This window comes from Mesoplodon mirus (genome assembly GCF_964341445.2).
Source record: "Mesoplodon mirus genome assembly, chromosome: 3".
Taxonomy (NCBI): Eukaryota; Metazoa; Chordata; class Mammalia; order Artiodactyla; family Ziphiidae; genus Mesoplodon; species Mesoplodon mirus.
The window spans coordinates 163,019,784-163,040,950 of NC_138978.1; the positions used below are offsets into that span (position 1 = coordinate 163,019,784).

The 21,167-nt window shown below is 37.3% G+C and overlaps 1 protein-coding gene across 7 annotated transcripts in view; it reads right to left on the reverse strand.

The window, feature by feature from the left end:
• The window catches only part of AXDND1 (axonemal dynein light chain domain containing 1), a 76,808-nt gene that overhangs the window by 33,704 nt on the left and 21,937 nt on the right, over positions 1-21,167 (reverse strand). For 5 of the 7 annotated variants that reach the window (XR_014293571.1, XM_082616080.1, XM_082616083.1 and 2 more), the window contains 6 exons: positions 14,614-14,754; positions 13,469-13,573; positions 9,980-10,100; positions 5,955-6,056; positions 4,642-4,805; positions 3,037-3,112 (listed from right to left, as the gene is read on the reverse strand). Coding sequence is in view for 6 of the 7 variants with exons in the window: in XM_082616080.1 (XP_082472206.1) it covers positions 3,037-3,112; positions 4,642-4,805; positions 5,955-6,056; positions 9,980-10,100; positions 13,469-13,573; positions 14,614-14,754 (709 nt within the window). In the remaining variant the exon portion in view is untranslated. The remainder of the gene's footprint in view (positions 1-3,036; positions 3,113-4,641; positions 4,806-5,954; positions 6,057-9,979; positions 10,101-13,468; positions 13,574-14,613; positions 14,755-21,167) is intronic. The other 2 variants (XM_082616082.1, XM_082616081.1) reach the window with 2 other exon arrangements.

The following is a 21,167-nucleotide window of genomic DNA, read 5'->3' on the forward strand; positions in this document are numbered from 1 at the left end:
AATTATATGAAATCCTATATAGGTAAAAAAATTAGTGATAGGCAATTAAGTCTCACAGAGCTGAGCATTTTTTTTTTTTACATCTTTATTGGAGTATAATTGCTTTACAATGGTGTGTTAGTTTCTGCTTTATAACAAAGTGAATCAGTTATACATATACATATGTTCCCACATCTCTTCCCTCTTGCGTCTCCCTCCCTCCCACCCTCCTTATCCCACCCCTCTGGGCAGTCACAAAGCACCGAGCTGATCTCCCTGTGCTATGTGGCTGCTTCCCACTAGCTATCTACCTTACGTTTGGTAGTGTATATATGTCCATGCCTCTCTCTCGCTTTGTCACAGCTTACCCTTCCCCCTCCCCATATCCTCAAGTCCATCCTCTAGTAGGTCTGTGTCTTTATTCCTGTCTTACCCCTAGGTTCTTCATGACATTTTTTTTCTTAAACTCCATATATATGTGTTAGCATACGGTATTTGTCTTTCTCTTTCTGACTTACTTCACTCTGTATGACAGACTCGAGGTCCATCCACCTCATTACAAATAGCTCAATTTCCTTTCATTTTATGGCTGAGTAATATTCCATTGTATATATGTGCCACATCTTCTTTATCCATTCATCGGATGATGGACACTTAGGTTGTTTCCATCTCTGGGCTATTGTAAATAGAGCTGCAATGAACACTTTGGTACATGACTCTTTTTGAATTATGGTTTTCTCAGGGTATATGCCCAGTAGTGGGATTGCTGGGTCGTATGGTAGTTCTATTTGTAGTTTTTTAAGGAACCTCCATACTGTTCTCCATAGTGGCTGTACCAATTCACATTCCCACCTAGCTGAGCATTTGTAATTACTATTTGCTTTGGTAAGGATGTAATATTTCTGTTTACATGATCCCCACTAAACTGGGAAAGTTTGTAGAATGTATAGGTTTTCATTTATCTGTTTAATCCCAAGTCCAAGTGCTATATCTGACATATCAATAAATATTTGTGGAAAAAATAAAGTGCAACCTATATATAAAGCTTGCCATTATTTGTGACTCAGACAATGGAAACAAATCACCCACACTTATCAGTAATCAGTATAGGGAAGCACTGTAGCAGAGCAATTAAGGGTAAGAATTTTGGAATTGGAGAGACATGGACTCAAATTCTGACTCAGCCATTTACCATTTACAGATAACTAAGGCAAGTTAACATTTCTAACCTTCAGTTTCCACATCTGTGAGATGGGGATTATAAAACCTGCATCATGTGGATGCTATGAAGAATAAGTAAAGCAACATATGGAAAGCACCTTCATCCTGACAAGTTAATGAATGAGAATTATTATTATTCCTACTAAAAAAAGAAGCATGATTTTTTCAATTTTATCTATGCAATGTCAAACAGATAAACAGTAAAAAAAAAAAAAGTCACTAAACTAGCTATGTTGTATATATGACAACAAACATCTTCAATTCTTAGAATATTCAGCTCAAATCATTCCAAAAGAAAAGAAAATGGTTCCCTGGGATCTGGATGAGATTTCATTAGGTCATGAGTGTGACGTTCACATTGGAGGATTTCAATATCATATATTTCCCCTTGTCAGACTACTATAACATGAGAATAATTTGATTAATGAAACCTATTTTCAAAGTTTGGACCCTTTTAAAAAGATGTTATTAATAAACAAAGTGTGATATATACATATATATGATTCGACCTTAAGGAGGAAGGAAATTCCGATATATGCTGCAACATGGATGAATCTTATGGATATTATGCTGAAGGGAATAAGTCAGTCACAAAAGGACTAATTCTATATGATTTCATTCATATGAGGTGCCTAGATTAGTCAAATTTATAGAGACAGAAAGTAGGGCTTCCCTGGTGGCGCAGTGGTTGAGAGTCCGCCTGCCGATGCAGGGGACATGGGTTTGTGCCCTGGTCCGGGAAGATCCCACATGCCGTGGAGAGGCTGGGCCCGTGAGCCATGGCCGCTGAGCCTGCACGTCCGGAGCCTGTGCTCCGCAACGGGAGAGGCCAGGACAGTGAGAGGCCTGCGTACCGCAAAAAAAAAAAAAAAAAAAAAAAAAAGGAAAAATAAAGACGGAAAGTAGAATCGTAGTTGCCAGGGGCTGGGAGGAGGAGGAAATGGGGAGTTATTGTTTGTTTAATGGGTAGAGTTTCAGTTCAGGAAGATAAAAAAGTTCTGGACATGAATGGTGGTGATGGTTGCACAACAATGTGAATGTACTTAATGCCACTGAACTGTACTCTTAAAAATGATTAAAATGATAAATTTTATGTTATGTATATTTTACCACAATTTTTAAAAAAGATGTTATTAATTTTAAAAGTCCAATTTGTCCTTAAGAAAAAAGCCAGGTAGGGACTTCCCTGGTGGCAGGGAATCTGCCTGCCAATGCATGGGTCACAGGTTCGATCCCTGGTCCGGGAAGATCCCACATGCCACGGAGTAACTAAGCCTATGTGCCACAACTCCTGAGCCTGTGCTCTAGAGCCCGTGAGCCACAACCACTGAAGCCCTTGTGCCTAGAGCCCGTGCTTCACAACAAGAGAAGCCACCGCAATGAGAAGCCCATGCACGGCAACGAAGAGTAACCCTCGCTCGCCACAACTAGAGAAAGCCTGAATGCAGCAACGAAGACCCAAAACAGCCAAAAATAAAATAAATAAATAAATTTATTTTTAAAAAAGAAAGAAAAAAGCCAGGTACATGAGAGGCACAGATGTTACTTATGTCCGACAATTAGATGAGAGAATCAGAACTACCCTAACTGCCACCCAAGTATCTTTTCCCAATTTATTTCTGGCAGCCTAACTTTGACTCGAAAATCTAAAATAGAACTGAAAATAGAATCTTTAAGAGTATTTTTAAAAGCCCCTGTAGCCTTGATGCTTTCCTTATCTTTCATAAAACCTAGTATGGCATTTTTAAAGGATGAGTTGTGCCTTAGTTGTAGGTGAAGAGTGACAAGTTTACAAACAGCATTTTGATTACCAAGCTGTTTACTAGAAAGTCTTACCTTTTGCCACTGCTTGAAGTCTGGAACAACTGATTCAAATCTATTTTCTTCACTAGGGGATGAAATGTCTTTTCCACTGAAAGAAGGAAAAGGAACAAGAGCATGGTCTCATAACAAGATATAAACAAAGAAAATCATGAATCCACACATTTATAACAATTAATAATATCTTTCTCCCTGATGATTTTCCCTAATGCCTTTCAGGTTCAGCCTCTCCCTCATAGGCATTTATTTTTAAATTTACAAATATAAATATAAATTCAGACCCTAATCAGACCTGAGTAAGCAAGTTACAGGGTCAGAGGCCATGACAGTATTAAAAGAGTGGTCTCTGGGTCCTCAGCACCCAAAATTAGGTCATCATAAGAATGATTCCTGCTGAACACAGCAACCAAAACAATATATAAATAGAAAGGAAGCTTAAAGAACAATTAAAACTCAACATTTAGGTCAGGAGCCCCAAATTCTGTTAAGAGTTTCCTTTAATATCTTTTGAAGCCTCACAAGGAGAAAGCTCTTGATAAAGAAGCTCCTGAGGAGAAAGGGAGAAGGGAACCACTGCCACCTGTGCTCCTCTCCCAGCTAAGTGTCAATACACAGTAGAAGCGGGCAATGGCAGCAGCAACCAGCTTGGATATGTACCAGCTTCAGCTTCCACAACTTCCAAATCTACTCACTGGGGAATCTCTTAGAGCAGGTTTAGATCCAGGCAGGTTGGGTTTAGATCCCAGCCTCCAGGATCTAATGCCTGATGATCTCAGCTGGAGCGGATGTAATGATAATAGAAACAAAGTGCACAATAAATGTAATGCTCTTGAATCATCCTGAAATCATCCCTCCCAACCAGTCCGTGGAAAAACTGTCTTCCATGAAACCGGTTCCTGGTGCCAAAAAGGTTGCGGACAGCTGTCTTAGAGGATGTGAAAAACTGAAACCACTCTTCTCAATTTGAAATGGAAATGGTACCTACATATGTTTCCTCAACAGATGAAGCATCTTAAAGTTTAAAAAAAAAAAAAAACTTTAGAAATCACTGAGTTCAGCCTGCATTCAAAGTATGGATTCGCACTAACCTTGGCTGTGATGTAGTCATCCAGCCTCCAATTAACTACTTTGTTAATTAACAAAGGAAGGCAGCTTCTTCCATTATCAAATTTCTCTAATTGTTACAAGATATGATATCCAATCAGAATCAACCTCCTTATAACTGCCAGTCATTGATTCCACTTCTCGGCACATGCACTATGCTACAGAATTTGCAGATGGATCCAGATATTCAAGTTTGCCAAGAGTAATGACATAAGTTGACTTGATTTTAAAAAGAGAGTAAAGAGAAGAAAAGAAAAAGAGTTGGACTTAGTGGAAGCAGCAGCAGTTGGGTACAGGGACCAAGATGATCAGAGATGATTAGCACTAGAAACTGCAAGACCATTCAAGTTCCTAGCAGGATTGTGCCCATGTAAGGGCAGCTGGTTACCTTACCAAAATCAATGTTAGAGTAATTACAAGGTAAAAGAGAAACAAGATAAAAAGAGAGGAAGAATTGGACTGAGTTATCAAACATGACATCAAATAATCAGAAAAACAAGATTCTTGGAGACCCACGTATTATTTCTGAAGAACTGCTGCCATTTGACAAGGCCATCCTTAACACTTAGCAATTTTTCTCTTGTAGACTCTTCATTTTGTTCCACTTCCTGTCTAAATTTATTCACTAAGTTTCTCCATTTCTCCATCAACTTCTGCAACAGTGCAAGGTCTGCAGTGTCCTAGATAAAATGCATGGAATTAAACCACTTATTCATTTATTCATGTACCAAATACTTATTAGCATACACCAGGCCATTATTAATATTGCAATACTAGAGTCATAGGTAGAAAATGGATCCAAAAGTTGAAAAGATATTCCTCTTTCAAAATATCAGTGACACTATTACACAGTCCCTTTGGTGGAGAATTTTTCCACAATAAAAAAAGCATCAGGAACAAGATTTTTTTCCTTTGCAACATGAGTCCAGTTTCCTCATAGGATTTGGCAGGCAGTGCAGTACATTGGAAAGAACAGGAATTTCAAAGCCAGACAGAACAAATATAAATCCTAGCCATTGACTGGCTGTATAATCTTGGCTCTTAACTTGAGATTAATTTTTCTTATCTATAAAATAAAGACCCTAATATATATCTCACAGGACTGTTATAAGAATTAAATGAAATTAGTGTAAATGGTTTGGCTCTAGAAACATACTAAATGCCACTTCCTTCCTTTTCAACCTAGTGTGCTCACTGAATTGTCCCATAATATTGCACAGAATGCATCAATAATGCAATTATTTCAATGAACACAGTTACATTTTTGTTTAAGCACTATAACTCTATAAGTAACATCTGCATGTTATTAACTTAGACAAATTGCTTAAATTTTTCTAATTATTATAGAAGACAAATGTAAAGAAGGGCCTTTATTCACTTTTCCTTAGATTTTTCATTTTGCCTCCAATAAAGCACAAATATAAAACTATATTTAAAATTTAATCTATAAATTAGGGACTTCCTGGTGGCGCAGTGGTTAAGAATCCACCTGTCAATGCAGGGGACTTGGGTTCGGGGGGGAAGATCCCACATGCCGCAGGGCAACTAAGCCCGTGCACCACAACTATTGAGCCTGTGCTCCAGAGCCCATGGTCCACAACAAGAGAAGCCACTGCAGTGAGAAGCCCACGCACGGCAAAGAAGAGTAGCCCCTGCTGGCCGCAGCTAGAGAAAGCCTGTGCACAGCAATGAAGACCCAACGCAGCCAAAAATAAATAATTAATTAATTAAATTTTTAAAAAATCTATAAATTAACAAAGGCTTCTTGTAGCTTCAACCCTCAACAGTTGGAGTCTCTTTTCCCATGATTTAAGTGAATTGAGCTTTACCTTAGTTGACAGCAGTATGATGAAATGCTTAGTATACTTATTCCAGCCTTTTTCATTGAGGTAAAGTCTTTTAGCCAACATGACTTTATTTCTTTCAATTACCTATTTTTAGAAAGCACTAAAATTAGGAACCTAAAACATTAACAAACCATTGTAATTTATTAAACCCAAACCAATTTCACACACCAATTTTTCACTGAATCATTAATTCAATCAGTTTCTTATTTAAATCATGAACTAACTTGAATCATAAATTCATGTTTTCTAAAACTACTGAACCAGAACCAAATTGAACATAGTATATAGCAGAGGTTCTCAATTTTATCCCAAAACCCCTTTATACTCTTAAAAATTGAGAACTCCGAAGAGCTTTTGTTTATATGGATTATATCTATTGTTATTTATTGCATTGGAAAACTGAAATTATTTAAAATATGTATTTGTTAATTCACTTAAACATTAATAAGCTCATTATATATTTAACATAGTTTTTCTGAAAAATAACTACATTTTCTAAAACAAAAAAAATTAGTGAGAAGAACACGCAGTTTCACATTTTTACAAATCTCTTTAATGTTTGCTTTAATAGAATAGAGCTGGATTCCATACCATGTAGCTTCAAGAAAAATCATATCAGAACGAGAATGAAAAAGGCAGATGATAACTCAGTGTTACAATGACATTAGTTTTCACCTCATGAAGGGTTTTATGGACCTTCAAGGGGGTCCATGGACCATACTTTGAGAACCACTGATATACTGAATCAATTATATAATCATTCAGTGAATGACTGACTGTTCAAGACATTGTGCATATCTTGGTGAACAAAGTCCTTGTTTTCAGGGAGTTGACATTATAGCTGTTATTTCCTATTAGTGATGATCCAACACAAAGCCCCATTAATTCAAGGTATTCTTCTACAGAAATCTCTTACCACTGGTCAGTTAGTTCTCTACTGTTTGAATACTTCTAGAGTGAGGGAACTCACTTGTCATCTTTTTTTCTCCTACTGAACATGCTAGCTCCCAGATTTGTTTCTTTTTTCTTTTAAACTGAGGTATAGTTGATGTACAATATTATATAAGTTTCAGGTGTACAACATAGTGACAGACAATTTTTTTTTTTTTTTTTTGCGGTACGCGGGCCTCTCACTGTTGTGGCCTCTCCCGTTGTGGAGCACAGGCTCCGGACGCGCAGGCTCAGCGGCCATGGCTCACGGGCCCAGCCGCTCCACGGCATGTGGGATCTTCCCGGACTGGGGCACGAACCCATGTCCCCTGCATCGACAGGCGGACTCTCAACCACTGCGCCACCAGGGAAGCCCCAGTGACAGACAATTTTTAAAGGTTATATTCCATTTATAGTTATTATAAAATATTGGCTATATTCTCTGTGCTGTACAATGTATCCTTGTAGCTTATTTATTTTATACATAGTAGTTCATACCTCAGTCCTCTACCCTATCTTGCCCCTCCCCCTTTCCCTCTCCCCACTGGTAACTACTAGTTTGTTTTCTGTATCTGTGAGTCTGTTTCTTTTATAGGTTTGTTTCTTATGTTATATATTTACTTTCACAATTGTTTTCTCTGGACATGTCAATGTCCCTTTTAAAGTTCTGCATCAGAATGGAACACCCATGTCATAGATGAGGTCTGACTATTAAAGAGGAAAATGGTATAAAAATTTGAATCTGTTGAGGGTCATAATTTATTGTTAATATTATAATTTCCAGATGTGAAATTAGGCAACCAACCAGCAAACATTTTAGAAAAATAGAACACTGTACTGTGGGACATAACTACTTTCCTAAAGCATCACTATAATTGTCCACAGGCTGCCATATTTCAAGTCAGTTGTCATCTTGGGTACCAAGGTAATAGAACCAAAGCGAGTTATCAAGTGATCGTAATACAGTTACATTACGTAAAAAAAATAAGAACCACTTTCCCTAGTTTATTAGTGTATAATTAAAGTTGAAAGTTTTAACATGTTCACAAACAACAGAAATAGAATTCTGGCTCATACTCATAGATTCTGGTGGAAAAAAGAGCCCTTAATTGGACAATAGCCAGCTATCCAATAAAGAATAAACAAAAGAAAAGAATGTAACTTTTCCTTTTCAAGGCCCATAATAGAATAGGGGCATTATTCATCAATTAAATATACATCTTCGGGCTTCCCTGGTGGCGCAGTGGTTGAGAGTCTGCCTGCCGATGCACAGGACGCGGTTTCATGCCCTGGTCTGGGAAGATCCCACATGCCGCGGAGCGGCTGGGCCCGTGAGCCATGGCCGCTGAGCCTGCACGTCCAGAGCCTGTGCTCCACAATGGGAGAGGCCACAACAGTGAGAGGCCTGTGTACCACACACACAAAAAAATCTTCATTTTTAAAAATTTTGTCTACATGGAAACAACCTAAATGTCCATCAGCAGATGAATGGATAAAGAAGATGTAGTGTATGCACACACACACACACACACACACACACAATGGAATATTACTCAGCCATTAAAAAGAACAAAATAATGTCATTTGCAGCAACATTGATGGACCTAGAGACCATGTGAAGTAAGTCAGACAGAGAATGACAAATATCATATGACATCACTTACATGTGGAATCTAAAAAAAAAGTACAAATGAACCTATTTACAAAACAGAAATAGAGTCAAAGATGTAGAAAACAAACATGGTTACCAAGGGGGAAAGAAGGGGTGGGAAGGATAAATTGGGGGATTGGGATTGACATATACACACTACTATATATATAACAGATAATGAATAAGAAGCTACTGTATAGCACAGGGAACTCTACTCAGTACTCTGTAATGACCTATATGGGAACAGAATCTAAAAAAGAGTGGATGTATATATATGTATAACTGATTCACCTTGCTGTACAGCAGAAACTGATACAACATTGTAAATCAACTATACACCAATAAAAAATTAATTTAAAAAATTAAAAATTAAAAAAAAATTTTTAGATATATATATATATATATACACACACACACAATGAAGTATTACTCAGCCATTAAAAAGAATGAAATAATGCCATTTGCAGCAACATGGATGGACCTAGAGATTATCATAGTAAGTGAAGTAAGTCAGAAACAAAGACAAATACCACATGATATCACTTACATGTGGAATCTAAAATATGACACAAATGAACATATCTACAAAACAAAAACAGACTCACAGATATAGAGAACAGACTCGTGGTTGCCAAAGGGTAAGGGGCGTTGGGGAGGGAATGATTGGGAGTTTGGGATTAGCAGATGCAAGCTATTATATATAGGACAAATAAACAACAAGGTCCTACTGTATAGCACAGGGAACTATATTCAATATCCTCTAATAAACCACAATGGAAAATATGAAAAACAATGTATATAAATGTATAACTGAGTCACTTTGCTGTACAGCAGAAATTAAACACAACATTGTAAATCAACTGTACTTCAATAAAAATTTTAAAATAAAATAAAATTTGGGGGACTTCCCTGGTGGCTCAGTGGTCAAGAATCCGCCTGCCAATGGAGGAGTCATGGGTTCAAGCCCTGGTCCGGGAGGATCCCACATACCGTGAAGCAATTAAGCCCATGCACCACAACTACTGAGCCTACGCTCTAAAGCCCGCGGGCCACAACTACTGAAGCCTGTGCACCCTAGAGCCCATAAACTGCAACTACTGAAGCCCATGCACTCTAGGGCCCTCATGCCGCAACTACTGAGCCCACTTGCTGCCACTACTGAAGCCCGCACACCTAGAGCCCATGATCTGCAACAAGAGAAGCCACCACAATGAGAAGCCCGCACACTGCAACAAAGAGCAGCCCCCGCTCACCGCAACTAGAGAAAGCCCACATGCAGCAACGAAGACCCAATGCAGCCAAAAAAACAAAGTTAAAAAAAATTAAAATAAAAATAAATAAATAAAAATTTTGTCTAGATTATTGAAAACTGTAAAATGAAACTTTATTCATCCAAAAAATAAGTTACGATTTCAGATGAACCAACCTTTATGGACAATTCATATGTGGCTGAGCTCCAGATATCTCTTTCTGCCATTAATTGTTTAATATCACTCTCCATCCTTCCTCTTTGTAACGTATATAAGTCATGATATTCTTCTACAATTCTAAAAGAAAAATTTAAAAACAGCTATATAAATACATATTTAAAAAAATAACTTTGTTCTAAAGTAGGCAATTTGTTCCTTTAAAATGCATCACAAGGTAATTATGGTATAACTTCTGGATATACTAGTAACACTAATATATGGTGAAATAGAAGAAAAAATACTCACATTTCATGAATAAATCTTACAAAGGTCTTAAAGTAAAACGTTCAATATATTGTTCCCTGCTCTAAACACTTTTCATCATATTCTTCTTTATTCACTAGAATTTTCACACGATGGTACTCCAGTGGTATAACAACACTATATCTAATGAAAAATTCTGAATACAAGTAGTAGTAATATAGCTGTTTTTCATTTTTTTCTCACAGAATTTAGGATTCTTTATTAAGAAGATACAAAGGCACAAAGCCCAATAATTGTGAGCTACATTTTAAAATTATATATAATTAGTATAAGATTTAAAGAAATTCTCTACCAATCAACCAAAAGCTTAAGTATAATTAAGTAAATTTTTCTTAAATCTTTTTTCTTCTTGTTTACCAGAACATACCTTTTCCTTCTAACTTACACTGAAGCTTCTTTTAGAATTAAAATCCCTCTGAGGTTAAATACAAACACAGAAGTTGTAAAGTGATTGGTAGCCTTTCACAAACCTTTTAAAACACTTCCTCCTAAGGAATATTAACTCTTCTGTAAGAATAAAAGGTCAGTGACACAAAGTGCTTCTAATTTTGTTGAAAGCCATTAACCACCAACATCAGTTCCTAAAGCCTCCTTCTATTTGGAGGCGTCCATTTGTTCAAACTGAGAAAAAATTAATCACTGTAGGTGGCACACAGATGAATATACATAAAAAATTCAACAAGCAATAACCTTAAGAGTTATGCACTTTACTATCTAAAAGACCTCAATTTTAAAAAGGGAATTAATGACTCTAATTTTTAAAAATATCTTTATTGGAGTATAATTGCTTTACAATGTTGTATTAGTTTCTGCTGTACAACAGAGTAAATCAGCTATATGTATACATATATCCTCATATCCCCTCCCCCTTGAACCTCCCTCCCACCCTCCCTATTCCACCCCTCTAGGTTGTCACAAAGCGTCAAGCTGATCTCCCTGTGCTATGCAGCAGCTTCCCACTAGCCACCCATTTTACATTTGGTAGTGTATATGTGAATGACTCTTATTTATAACAGCCAAAGAAAAAATTCAGAAACAACTTTAATGTCCAACAACAAGGGACTGGCCAAATAAAATATATAATGCAGCTCTATGATGAAAATACTCCGCAGCTAATTAAAGATCATGTTCTTAGAACTTCCCTGGTGGCGCAGTGGTTAAGAATCTGCCTGCCAGTGCAGGGGACATGGGTTCGAGCCCTGGTCCGGGAAGATCCCACATGCCGCAGAGCAACTAAGCCCATGAGCCACAACTACTGAGCCTATGCTCTAGAGCCCACATGCCACAGCTACTGAAGCCCGCACTCCTAGAGCCCATGCTCCGCAACAAGAAAAGCCACCGCAGTGAGAAGCCTGCACATCTCAACAAAGAGTAGCCCCGGCTCACCGCAACTAGAGAAAGCCTGTGTGCAGCAATGAAGACCCAACGCAGCCAAAATTAATTAATTAATTAATTAATTAATTTTTAAAAACAATAAAGGTCATGTTCTTAATACTCTGGTACATAGGAAAAATTTTTGTGTACAACATAAAACAAGAAAACCCAAATGATAATAGTACATATTCAGTTTATATCATTTTTATAAAAAATATATAGAAAAAAGAAAAATATATTGAAATATTAATAGTAGTTAACTGTAAGAGAATTGTGAATGTTTTTAATTTTCTTATTTGCGTTTCTGTATTTTCCAAATTTTCAACAAAATAATTAGTCACTATAAGAAAAAAATATTACCTACAATATCTAATCACACACACAAAAAATGAACCACCCTACTTCAGAATCATCAATGTTTAAAGAAAATGAGATTTTTTTCTCTTTTCTTCCCCATCTCTCTGATTTTAGAAGATGTTTTGTTCTGATAATCGACATTAGCACAAAAGAAATTCTAATTTATTTATTTTTAAAAATTTATTTATTTTTTATTTTTTTATTTTATTTTATTTTTAGCTGCATTGGGTCTCAGTTGTGGCACACGGGTGTCGCGTGTGGGAGCTTCATTGAGGCATGCGGGATCTTTAGTTGCGGCATGCAGGATCTAGTTCTCTCACCAGGGATTGAACTCAGGTCCCCTGCATTGGGAGAGCGGAGTCTTAACCACTGGACCACCAGGGAAGTCCCAAAATTGTGATTTTTTAAAATTTATTTTTGCTTGTCCGTGTTTTCTAATTTTCTTATAAGGCACATGTACTGCTTCTATGATAATATAATAATATTTTAAATCAACTAAATAAAAAATTAAAATGCAATCAAATATATCTTTTGATACATACCCAAGAGCTTCCTAGTAATCAGAACTCTAACAGAAAATGAAATAGAATATGAAAATCAAATAGAATAGAGGTTATCAAACTACAGCCTGTTGGTCAAACCTGGCCCACCACTTGTTTTTATATAGCACATGAGCTAAGAATTTTACTTTTTTTATTTTTTATATATTTGATTTACTTTTTATATTTTTTAATGGTTAAAAAACAATAGGAGAATAATATTCTGTAACACATGGAAATATTATAAATTCAGATTTCAGTGACAATAAATAAAGTTTTATTGGAACAAAATCATGTTCTGGTATTGTCCTTGGCTGCTTTTGCACTACAGTGGCACACATTACAAAGGAAGAGTTGATTGAGTAGTTGCATCAGAAACCATATCTCACCATCTGGCCCTTTACAGAAAAAGTCTGCTAACCCCTGAAATAGAATAAAAACATTAGGACCACAGTAGAGTCACTAAAATCCAAAAAAGAACTAGACTCACACTACTAACTAGGAAAACGCAAACAAAAACCAGATACATTTCATACCTATCAAAGATATGAGCAAAAGGGAAATAAAAGATATGAGCAAAAGGGAAATCTCATACACTGATTAGAGGATATACTGGTACAACCACTTTGTGGAGTATCTGGTAACATGCAGCAAGACAAGGCTATGCATATCCTATGACCCAGTAATTCCACTTTTAGGTTTACCCCCCTGGAAAATTCTCACACAAGGAGACACAAGATGTGTATTACAACAGTGTGTGGAAGAGTTAATATATACAATTAACTTTAACATATATTAACTCCTTCAAGCACTGTTGTAATTCAAAAAGCTTCAAATGCTTCTAAAAAATTTTATTCCTTGAAATAAGGTGTGAAGCAAGTATGACATAAAGGCTAACATTCGGTAACTCACCTGGCATTCTTTTCAGCGTCTAAAAGAGCTTGTGCCAAAGCTCTGTGGGCCTTCTCTGCTTCCTTTGTTAGTTTCATATCATGTGCCTGAACCAAACACAGCTCCCTGAAATAAAGCAAGCAAATTTTGTATTCATAGTTGAAGATTTTAAAAACGTTTCTACCTAGGAAATCAGATTTATACTCAGGAATCTTCTCAGTTATCATGTGTACATCTCTTCCTCGTTTTTCTACCTTATAAACCAAATCAAGAAATCTAGTGTTCATTCAGGTGGACTCTTACCAGGTTTGGCAATGGAATCAGACTGGCTAGAAAAGGCAGAAAGAAGATGGGGAGGATTCTCTAGAATGGAGTGAAGGCAGATGCTGGCAGGCAAGGCCTTAAGGCTGCTCTATCCTACCCTCTGACATGCCTATCCTATCCTCTTCATTCTTGCCACTAATCTTTTTTTTTTTAAAACATGTCAACTTTATACGATTTTTAAGGTTTTTTTGTTTTGTTTTGTTTTATTTATTTATGGCTGTGTTGGCTCTTCGTTTCTGTGCGAGGGCTTTCTCTAGTTGCGGCAAGTGGGGGCCATTCCTCATCGCAGTGCACGGGCCTCACTATCGCGGCCTCTCTTGTTGCGGAGCACAGGCTCCAGACGCGCAGGCTCAGTAATTGTGGCTCACGGGGCTAGTTGCTCCGCGGCATGTGGGATCTTCCCAGACCAGGGCTCGAACTCATGTCCCCTGCATTGACAGGCAGATTTTCAACCACTGCGCCACCAGGGAAGCCCCCGCCACTAATCATCTTGCCACAAGGTTGGTTGATCACTAAATGTGATTGCTATTATATATAATGCTTATTCTCTTTGGGATTTGAACCTTAACATCCATAATCACGGCGCTGCTCTGTAAATCAAACTAAGATAAGCATCTCTATTTTGGAAGGAAGAACAAGAGTCTTTTCCCTATCAAACATACAACAGACCCTTAGTTTTGTGTTAACCTGTGTAACCCATGTCTCTACAGTTATATTCAGGTCTTTCTGTTCTCTTGCAAAACACAAAAAGAGAATCAGAGAGTCCTCACCTTTAATCATTCTACTTTCCCTGAGTATTTTTTACTCTCTTCAGAGATAGGGCTTTGATAAGCAGTTTTTACCTGGTCAGTTCCTCAATAACATTCTTAAAATTGTACAGTTCTTCTAAAATGCGCTGGTCCATCACTCGCTGAGTTACCATGTCTTTGTAGAAGTCAGTCATATGCCAGGCAATTTGGTCAAGCATTTGTACATACCGCTCTCTGTATGAGAAAGAAGGAAAACAAGACATCATGCAGAAGAAAAGGAAAAACGAGCCAGAAAATATGTGAGAGAGAAAGTAATGTTAGGGAAAGAAATAGTGAACAGATACTCACAAAAGATATGTGGGGAGAAAAAGACAGAAAAAGAAAAGGATCTAGGCTGTGAATTCCTGCCATGCTCATGAATGAATGCGCATTCCAAGTGAATGAACTGTGGAGAATTTTAATCAGAGTCATAATTATTTGGAATATAATGTCTGAGATGTAAAACAAAATAAGGACTTTTTTATTTCTTCTAAATTATAAACTCTATCAGGATAAAAACTATGTCTTATATATTTACACATTTACAACATCTAACAGAGTGCCTTGAATATAGTGGAATTTTTCTAAATAGTTTTTTTTGTAAATAGTTGAATTCATGAATAAAACCACTTTCTCAAACTGACCAAAATGTAAAAAGACACCAACTGTTTAAAAATAAACAAAGACAAAGAAGTCTTTAAGTACTAAGAAGTAATTTCTCTTGCTTCTGAATAAAACCAAACAAAATATTTGGAAATGATCACAGATGATAAATTATAAACACCATAACTGAGCAGTCTTCATTTATTTTAAAAGTGATCTACGTATTGTATTCTAAGCCTGAGACCCTAGAATTTTAATATCTTTGAGTTGAAATAATCATTTAGCTTGATCTCTCACCCACTGACAAAAAGAATTATCAAGCCCTTGCTTAAACACTTAGTGACAGGGAGTTTATCAGCTCAATGTGCAGCTCATACACTGGGACGTATCAATTTTTAAAACACCTTCTTTAGGACTCTCCCTCATGGCAATATAGGGACAAAATATTCTGAAGGGCCTTCCCATTACAACACAACTATATCCATGATAAAGCATACTTCTTGAAGCATTACTGGGCTCACAGAAAGAAATAGAAGTCTCTAGGGATGAAAAAACAACAACAAACTAAATACGGTAAGCTAACAATGGAGTGGGAGGTGGTAACCAGTATTCACTAGGAAAACCCAAGGTCAGAGGTGGCCCAGTAAAAATACCAACATTGGGTCCCAGAGACCAAGTCTTGGGCTTTCTTCAAAGCGAGCAACGTGGGAGTAGGACTACTGGATGAAGCCAGGATTCCAGAAAAGAAAAAATACAAATCATCTCTTTAGGAAGCATCCGTGATTTATACCCTGAGGATTTCATGATTAAGATTAGCCAAATATTAGTCACACAAGCAAAGACTGGAAAATACTCATGTAAATAAACCATCATGAATGAGACGCAGAAGAAACAACACACAGTAGATTTAGATACCAATGGTCTTCATATATTAGAATTATCAGATTTAGAATACAAAACTATGTATGAAATGTCTGAGAAATAAAAGATGGAATTTAAACATGAATAAGCAACGAAAAACTTATCAAATATGATGAGACAGATATGGACACAAACCAACAGAACTCTCAGGGGAAAAATGTAATTATCAAACTGTAAAACTCAATAGATGAGTTACAGCAGAATAGATGTAGCTAAAGAGGGTATTAATGTCCTGGAAAAAAGACCCAGAATGCAGCACAGAGACAAGGAGGTGGAAATTATGAAATAGAGATAAGACAAAGAGCACAGAATGAGAAGATCTAATATAAGTCTAATCAGAGTTCCAGAAAGAGAAAACAGAAAGAATAGAGAACAGACATTCATCAAAGAGATCATCACTGATACTTCTCCAAAACTTATGAAGGACATTAATTTATACATAGGATTGTGGTACAGATATAGGTGCAAGAAATAAAAAAAGAAATTCAGAGGAACCAAATACACTCTCCTTCCTAAAATAACAATGACAACAACAACAAAAGACACAGTATGTGAAACAATTTTTGAGACACTGGCTATCAAGCAATGAAAGAAAGTGATTCCTGAGACACCAGAAATAAATAAGGTAAGCACTATGATTGCTCCAACTTGCTGGCCTGAGAGAGTTTTCAGGCCATCCAATAAGGAGATGGAACCCATGAGGACCCCACTGGACTCCCTAATTTAAGGAGACAGAGCTAAGAGTCTAGAGAGATGAAAGTGGCTAGAGTTCAGAGGACAAGCTACCAAGGAGAAAAGAGCTGCACAGAGAGACCCCTGGAGGTCTACAGAGGGTCCCCCTCAAGTATTCAGCTAAGTAATGATCAGGGCATAAATGTGAAGAAACTATCTGAGACCAGGGAAAGAACCATCTGAAAGGATCAAAGGTAAGAGTGCCTGGCACTCATACATGGCTCAAAATCATGCCTGTTCCACCTAGCCAAACTGGAAAAATTCATGATTCATGGGGCAGTGGATAGAATACAAAGAAACGTCTAGTCTCAGTATTCAGGAATAATTAGCCCTAAATTGAGCATGGTTCTGGTCCTGCCTAAAGGTCCCAAAAGGTCAAACTGTTTTCAAGTAACAGTTGTGTCCCAGAATAAAGCTCAAGAATATTTTTAAGAGTACAAAAATACATAGCATCCAATAGGTAAAATTCACGCCTGCCATTCAATCAAAATTACCAAGCATGCAAAGAAGCAGGAAAACACAACCATGAGGTGAAAAATCAATCAATCAAAACTGACCCAGAAATGGCATAAGTGTTAGAATTAACAGATAAGGACATTAAAAGTTATCATAACTATATTCCATATGTTCAAAAAGTTAAGGAGACATGGATAGTATTTTTTAAAAGACCCTAATTGAGCTTCTAGAAATGAAAACTACAGTGTCTCAGATGAAAATATCACTGGGTGGGATTAAAAGCAGATTAGATACTGCAGAAGAAAACATTAGTGAATTTGAAGATATAGCAATAGAAGCTATCCAAAATGAACAGTAAAAGAGAAAAAAACTAATTTAAAGATTTCAAAACATCAGTGACCTGGGGGATAATTTCATTATTAGTGGTCTAATATATGTGTAGATAGACTCCCCTGAAGAGAGGGAGGGCAGAAAAAATACTTGAAGAAAAATGAGCCAAAAAATTTCCATATTTGATGAAAAATATAAATTCACAGATCCAAAAAGCTCCATGAATACCAAGCATAAGAAACATGAAGAAAACTATACCAAAACACATCATAGTCAAATTGTTCCAAAGCAATGATATGGTGCCCAGAATTTAATGAATTCCACAAAATAATGGTCAGGAAATTTTTCATCAGATTAAAATTCAAGTGAGAGTAAAGAAACCAGTCTGGAAAGACCACATAACATACTACCTCAACTGTATGATGTTCTAGAAAAGAGAAAAAGGATAGAGACAGTAAAAAGATCAGTGGTTACTGAGGGTTCAGGGTGAGGGGGGATGGGAAGGCAGGAGGGATAAATAGGTGATGCACAAGGGTTTTTAGGACCATGAAACTATTCTGTATGATACTGTAATGTGATACCGACTGATACCATATTTTGAAATCAACATGGACAAATTAGTGTGCTTTCCATGTATAGTATATTTCACTAAGAAAACTTGAAAGAACTGGGGATGTTTAGCCTAAGTAACAGAATACATAAGAGGAAAGACAAAATGACTGTTTTCAAATATTTAAAGAGCTATAAGATGAAAGAAAGAATGGACTTCTTTTGAGGATTTTCAGAGTACAAAATTAGGATTAGCAGGTAGAAGTTATAGGAAGGTAGATTACACTTATATAAAGGAGGTGTTTAAATTTTTTCTTATGTGAATTTTTTTTTTTTTTTTTTTTTTTTTTTTTTTTTTGCGGTACGCGGGCCTCTCACTGTTGTGACCTCTGCCGTTGCGGAGCACAGGTTCCGGACGCACAGGCTCAGCGGCCATGGCTCACGGGCCCAGCTCCTCCGCGGCATGTGGGATCTTCCCGGACCGGGGCACGAACCCGTGTCCCCTGCATCGGCAGGCGGACTCTCAACCACTGCGCCACCAGGGAAGCCCCTTATGTGAAATTTGATACACAAAGTAATATGGGCAATGTAAATGAGGAATCACAATGATGAGATGACTACTGAGGAACACTTCGTAATTTTTACTGAGATATAATTTACATGCCATAAAATTCACCCTTTAAAAGTGTATGATAATGTGTTTAGTATATTCACAAAGTTGTGAAACCCTCAACCTATCGAATTCTGGAGTATTTTCATCATCCTCAAACACCTCTTAACAGTACCCGTTAGCAGTCACTCTCCATTCTTCTTTCTCTCATTTCCTGGCAACTACTAATCTACTTTCTGTCTAGATTTGCCTCTTCTGGACATTTCATATAAATAGAATCATACAATATGTGATCTTTTGCAACTAGCTTCTTTCACTTAGCATAATGTTTTCAAGGTTCATCCATGGTAAATCATGTATCAGTACTTCACTCCTTTCTATGGTTGAAAAATATGCATTTGTCAAAACCCATAGAACTGTATAACAAAAGAATAAACCTTAATATAAACTATCAACTTTAGTTAATAATATTGGTTCATTAATTATAACAAATATACTACATTAACACAAGACGTTAATAATGAGAGAAACTGTATACAGAGGACGGAGGGGTATATGGACACCCTCTGTATTATCTGTTCAATTCTTCTGTAGATCTAAAACTACGTTTTTTATAAATTTATTTATTTTATTTATTGATTTTTGGCTGTGTTGGGTCTTCGCTGCTGCACGCAGGCTTTCTCTAGTTGCGGCAAGCGGGGGCTACTCTTGGTTGTGGTGTGTGGGCTCCTCATCATGGTGGCGTCTCTTGTTGAGGAGCACAGGCTCTAGGTACACAGGCTTCAGTAGTTGTGGCCCATGGGCTTAGCTGCTCCATGGCATGTGGGATCTTCCCGGACCAGGGCTCAAACCCGTGTCCCCTGCATTGGCAGGTGGATTCTTAACCACTGCACCACCAGGGAAGTCCTAAAACTTTTTTTTAAAACTTTTTATTTTTTAAAAGAAAGTAAGGTGAGCACATTTTTAAAAAAATGAATAGGTAAGTAACAAGCTGGGAGAAAATATTAAGTATAGTCAATCCTTGAACACTGCAGGGGTTGGGGCGCCCACTCCACTGCAGTTGAAAATCTGTGGACAGTCATCCCTTGGTATCTGTGGGGAACTGGTGCCAGGACCCACTGTTGACACCAAAATCCAACGATGCTCAAGTCCCATAGTCAGCCCTCTGTATCTAAGGTTTCAAATCCACAGATTTAACCAACCATGGATCATGTAGTACTGTATTTATTAGAAAAAAAAAATCCATGCTTAAGTAGGCCCATGCAGTTTAAACTCACGTTGTTCAAGGGTCAACTGTATGTTTTAAAATACATTAAAATATATGTAAATATAAAATAAAATTATATATATAACAAAAGACTAGTTTCTGAGATGTATAAAGAACCCCTAAAGCTCAATAATAAAAAGACAAACAACCTGATTTAAAACTAGGCAAAAGATTTGAACAGACATTTCACTAAAAGAATATATGGTCAAGAAGCTCAAGAAAAAGTGTTCAACATCAAGAGCTGGCAGGGAGGGACTTCCCTGATGGTCCAGTGGTAAAGAATCCGCCTTGCAATGCAGGGGACGTGGGTTCGATCCCTGGTCAGGGAACTAAGATGCCATATACCACGGGGCAACTAAGCCTGTGTGCCACAACTATTGAGCTTGCGTGCCTCAACTAGAGAGCCGGCATGCCACAAATTACAGAGCCCATGCGTTCTGGAACCCGTGCCACAACTACAGAGCCCACCCGCCCTGGAGCCTGCACACCACAAGAAGAGAAAAAAAAAACCCCATATGTCACAACTAGAGAGAAGCCTGCGCATCACAACAAAGAGCCCACGTGCTGCAACAAAAGATCCACATGCCTCAACGAAAAGATCCCACGTGCTGCAACTAAGACCTGACACAGACAAAAATAAATAAATCTTAAAAGAAAAAAAAAGAGTTGGCAGGGAAATGTAGGTTAAAAGCATAATAACATTCTATTATACATCCACCATAATGTCCAAAGTTAAAAAGAACTACATAACTAAATGTTGGCAAAAATATGGAGCAACCAGAACTCTCACACACTGTTAGCAGGAGTATATAATGGTACAAACACTTTAGGGAAAAGTATGATTATCCCCCCTTTTTTTCATATATATATATTTCTAATAGATCTTTATTAGGAGTATAATTGCTTCACAATACTGTGTTAGTTTCTGTTGCACAACAAAGTGAATCAGCCATATGCATACACATGTCCCCATATCCCCTCCCTCTTGAGCCTCCCTCCCAGCCTCCCTATCCCACCCCTCTAGGTCATCATGAAGCACCGAGCTGATCTCCCTGTGCTGTGCTGCTGCTTCCCACCAGTCAACTATTTTACATTTGGTAGTGTATATATATCAATGCTACCCTCACTTCGTCTGAGCTT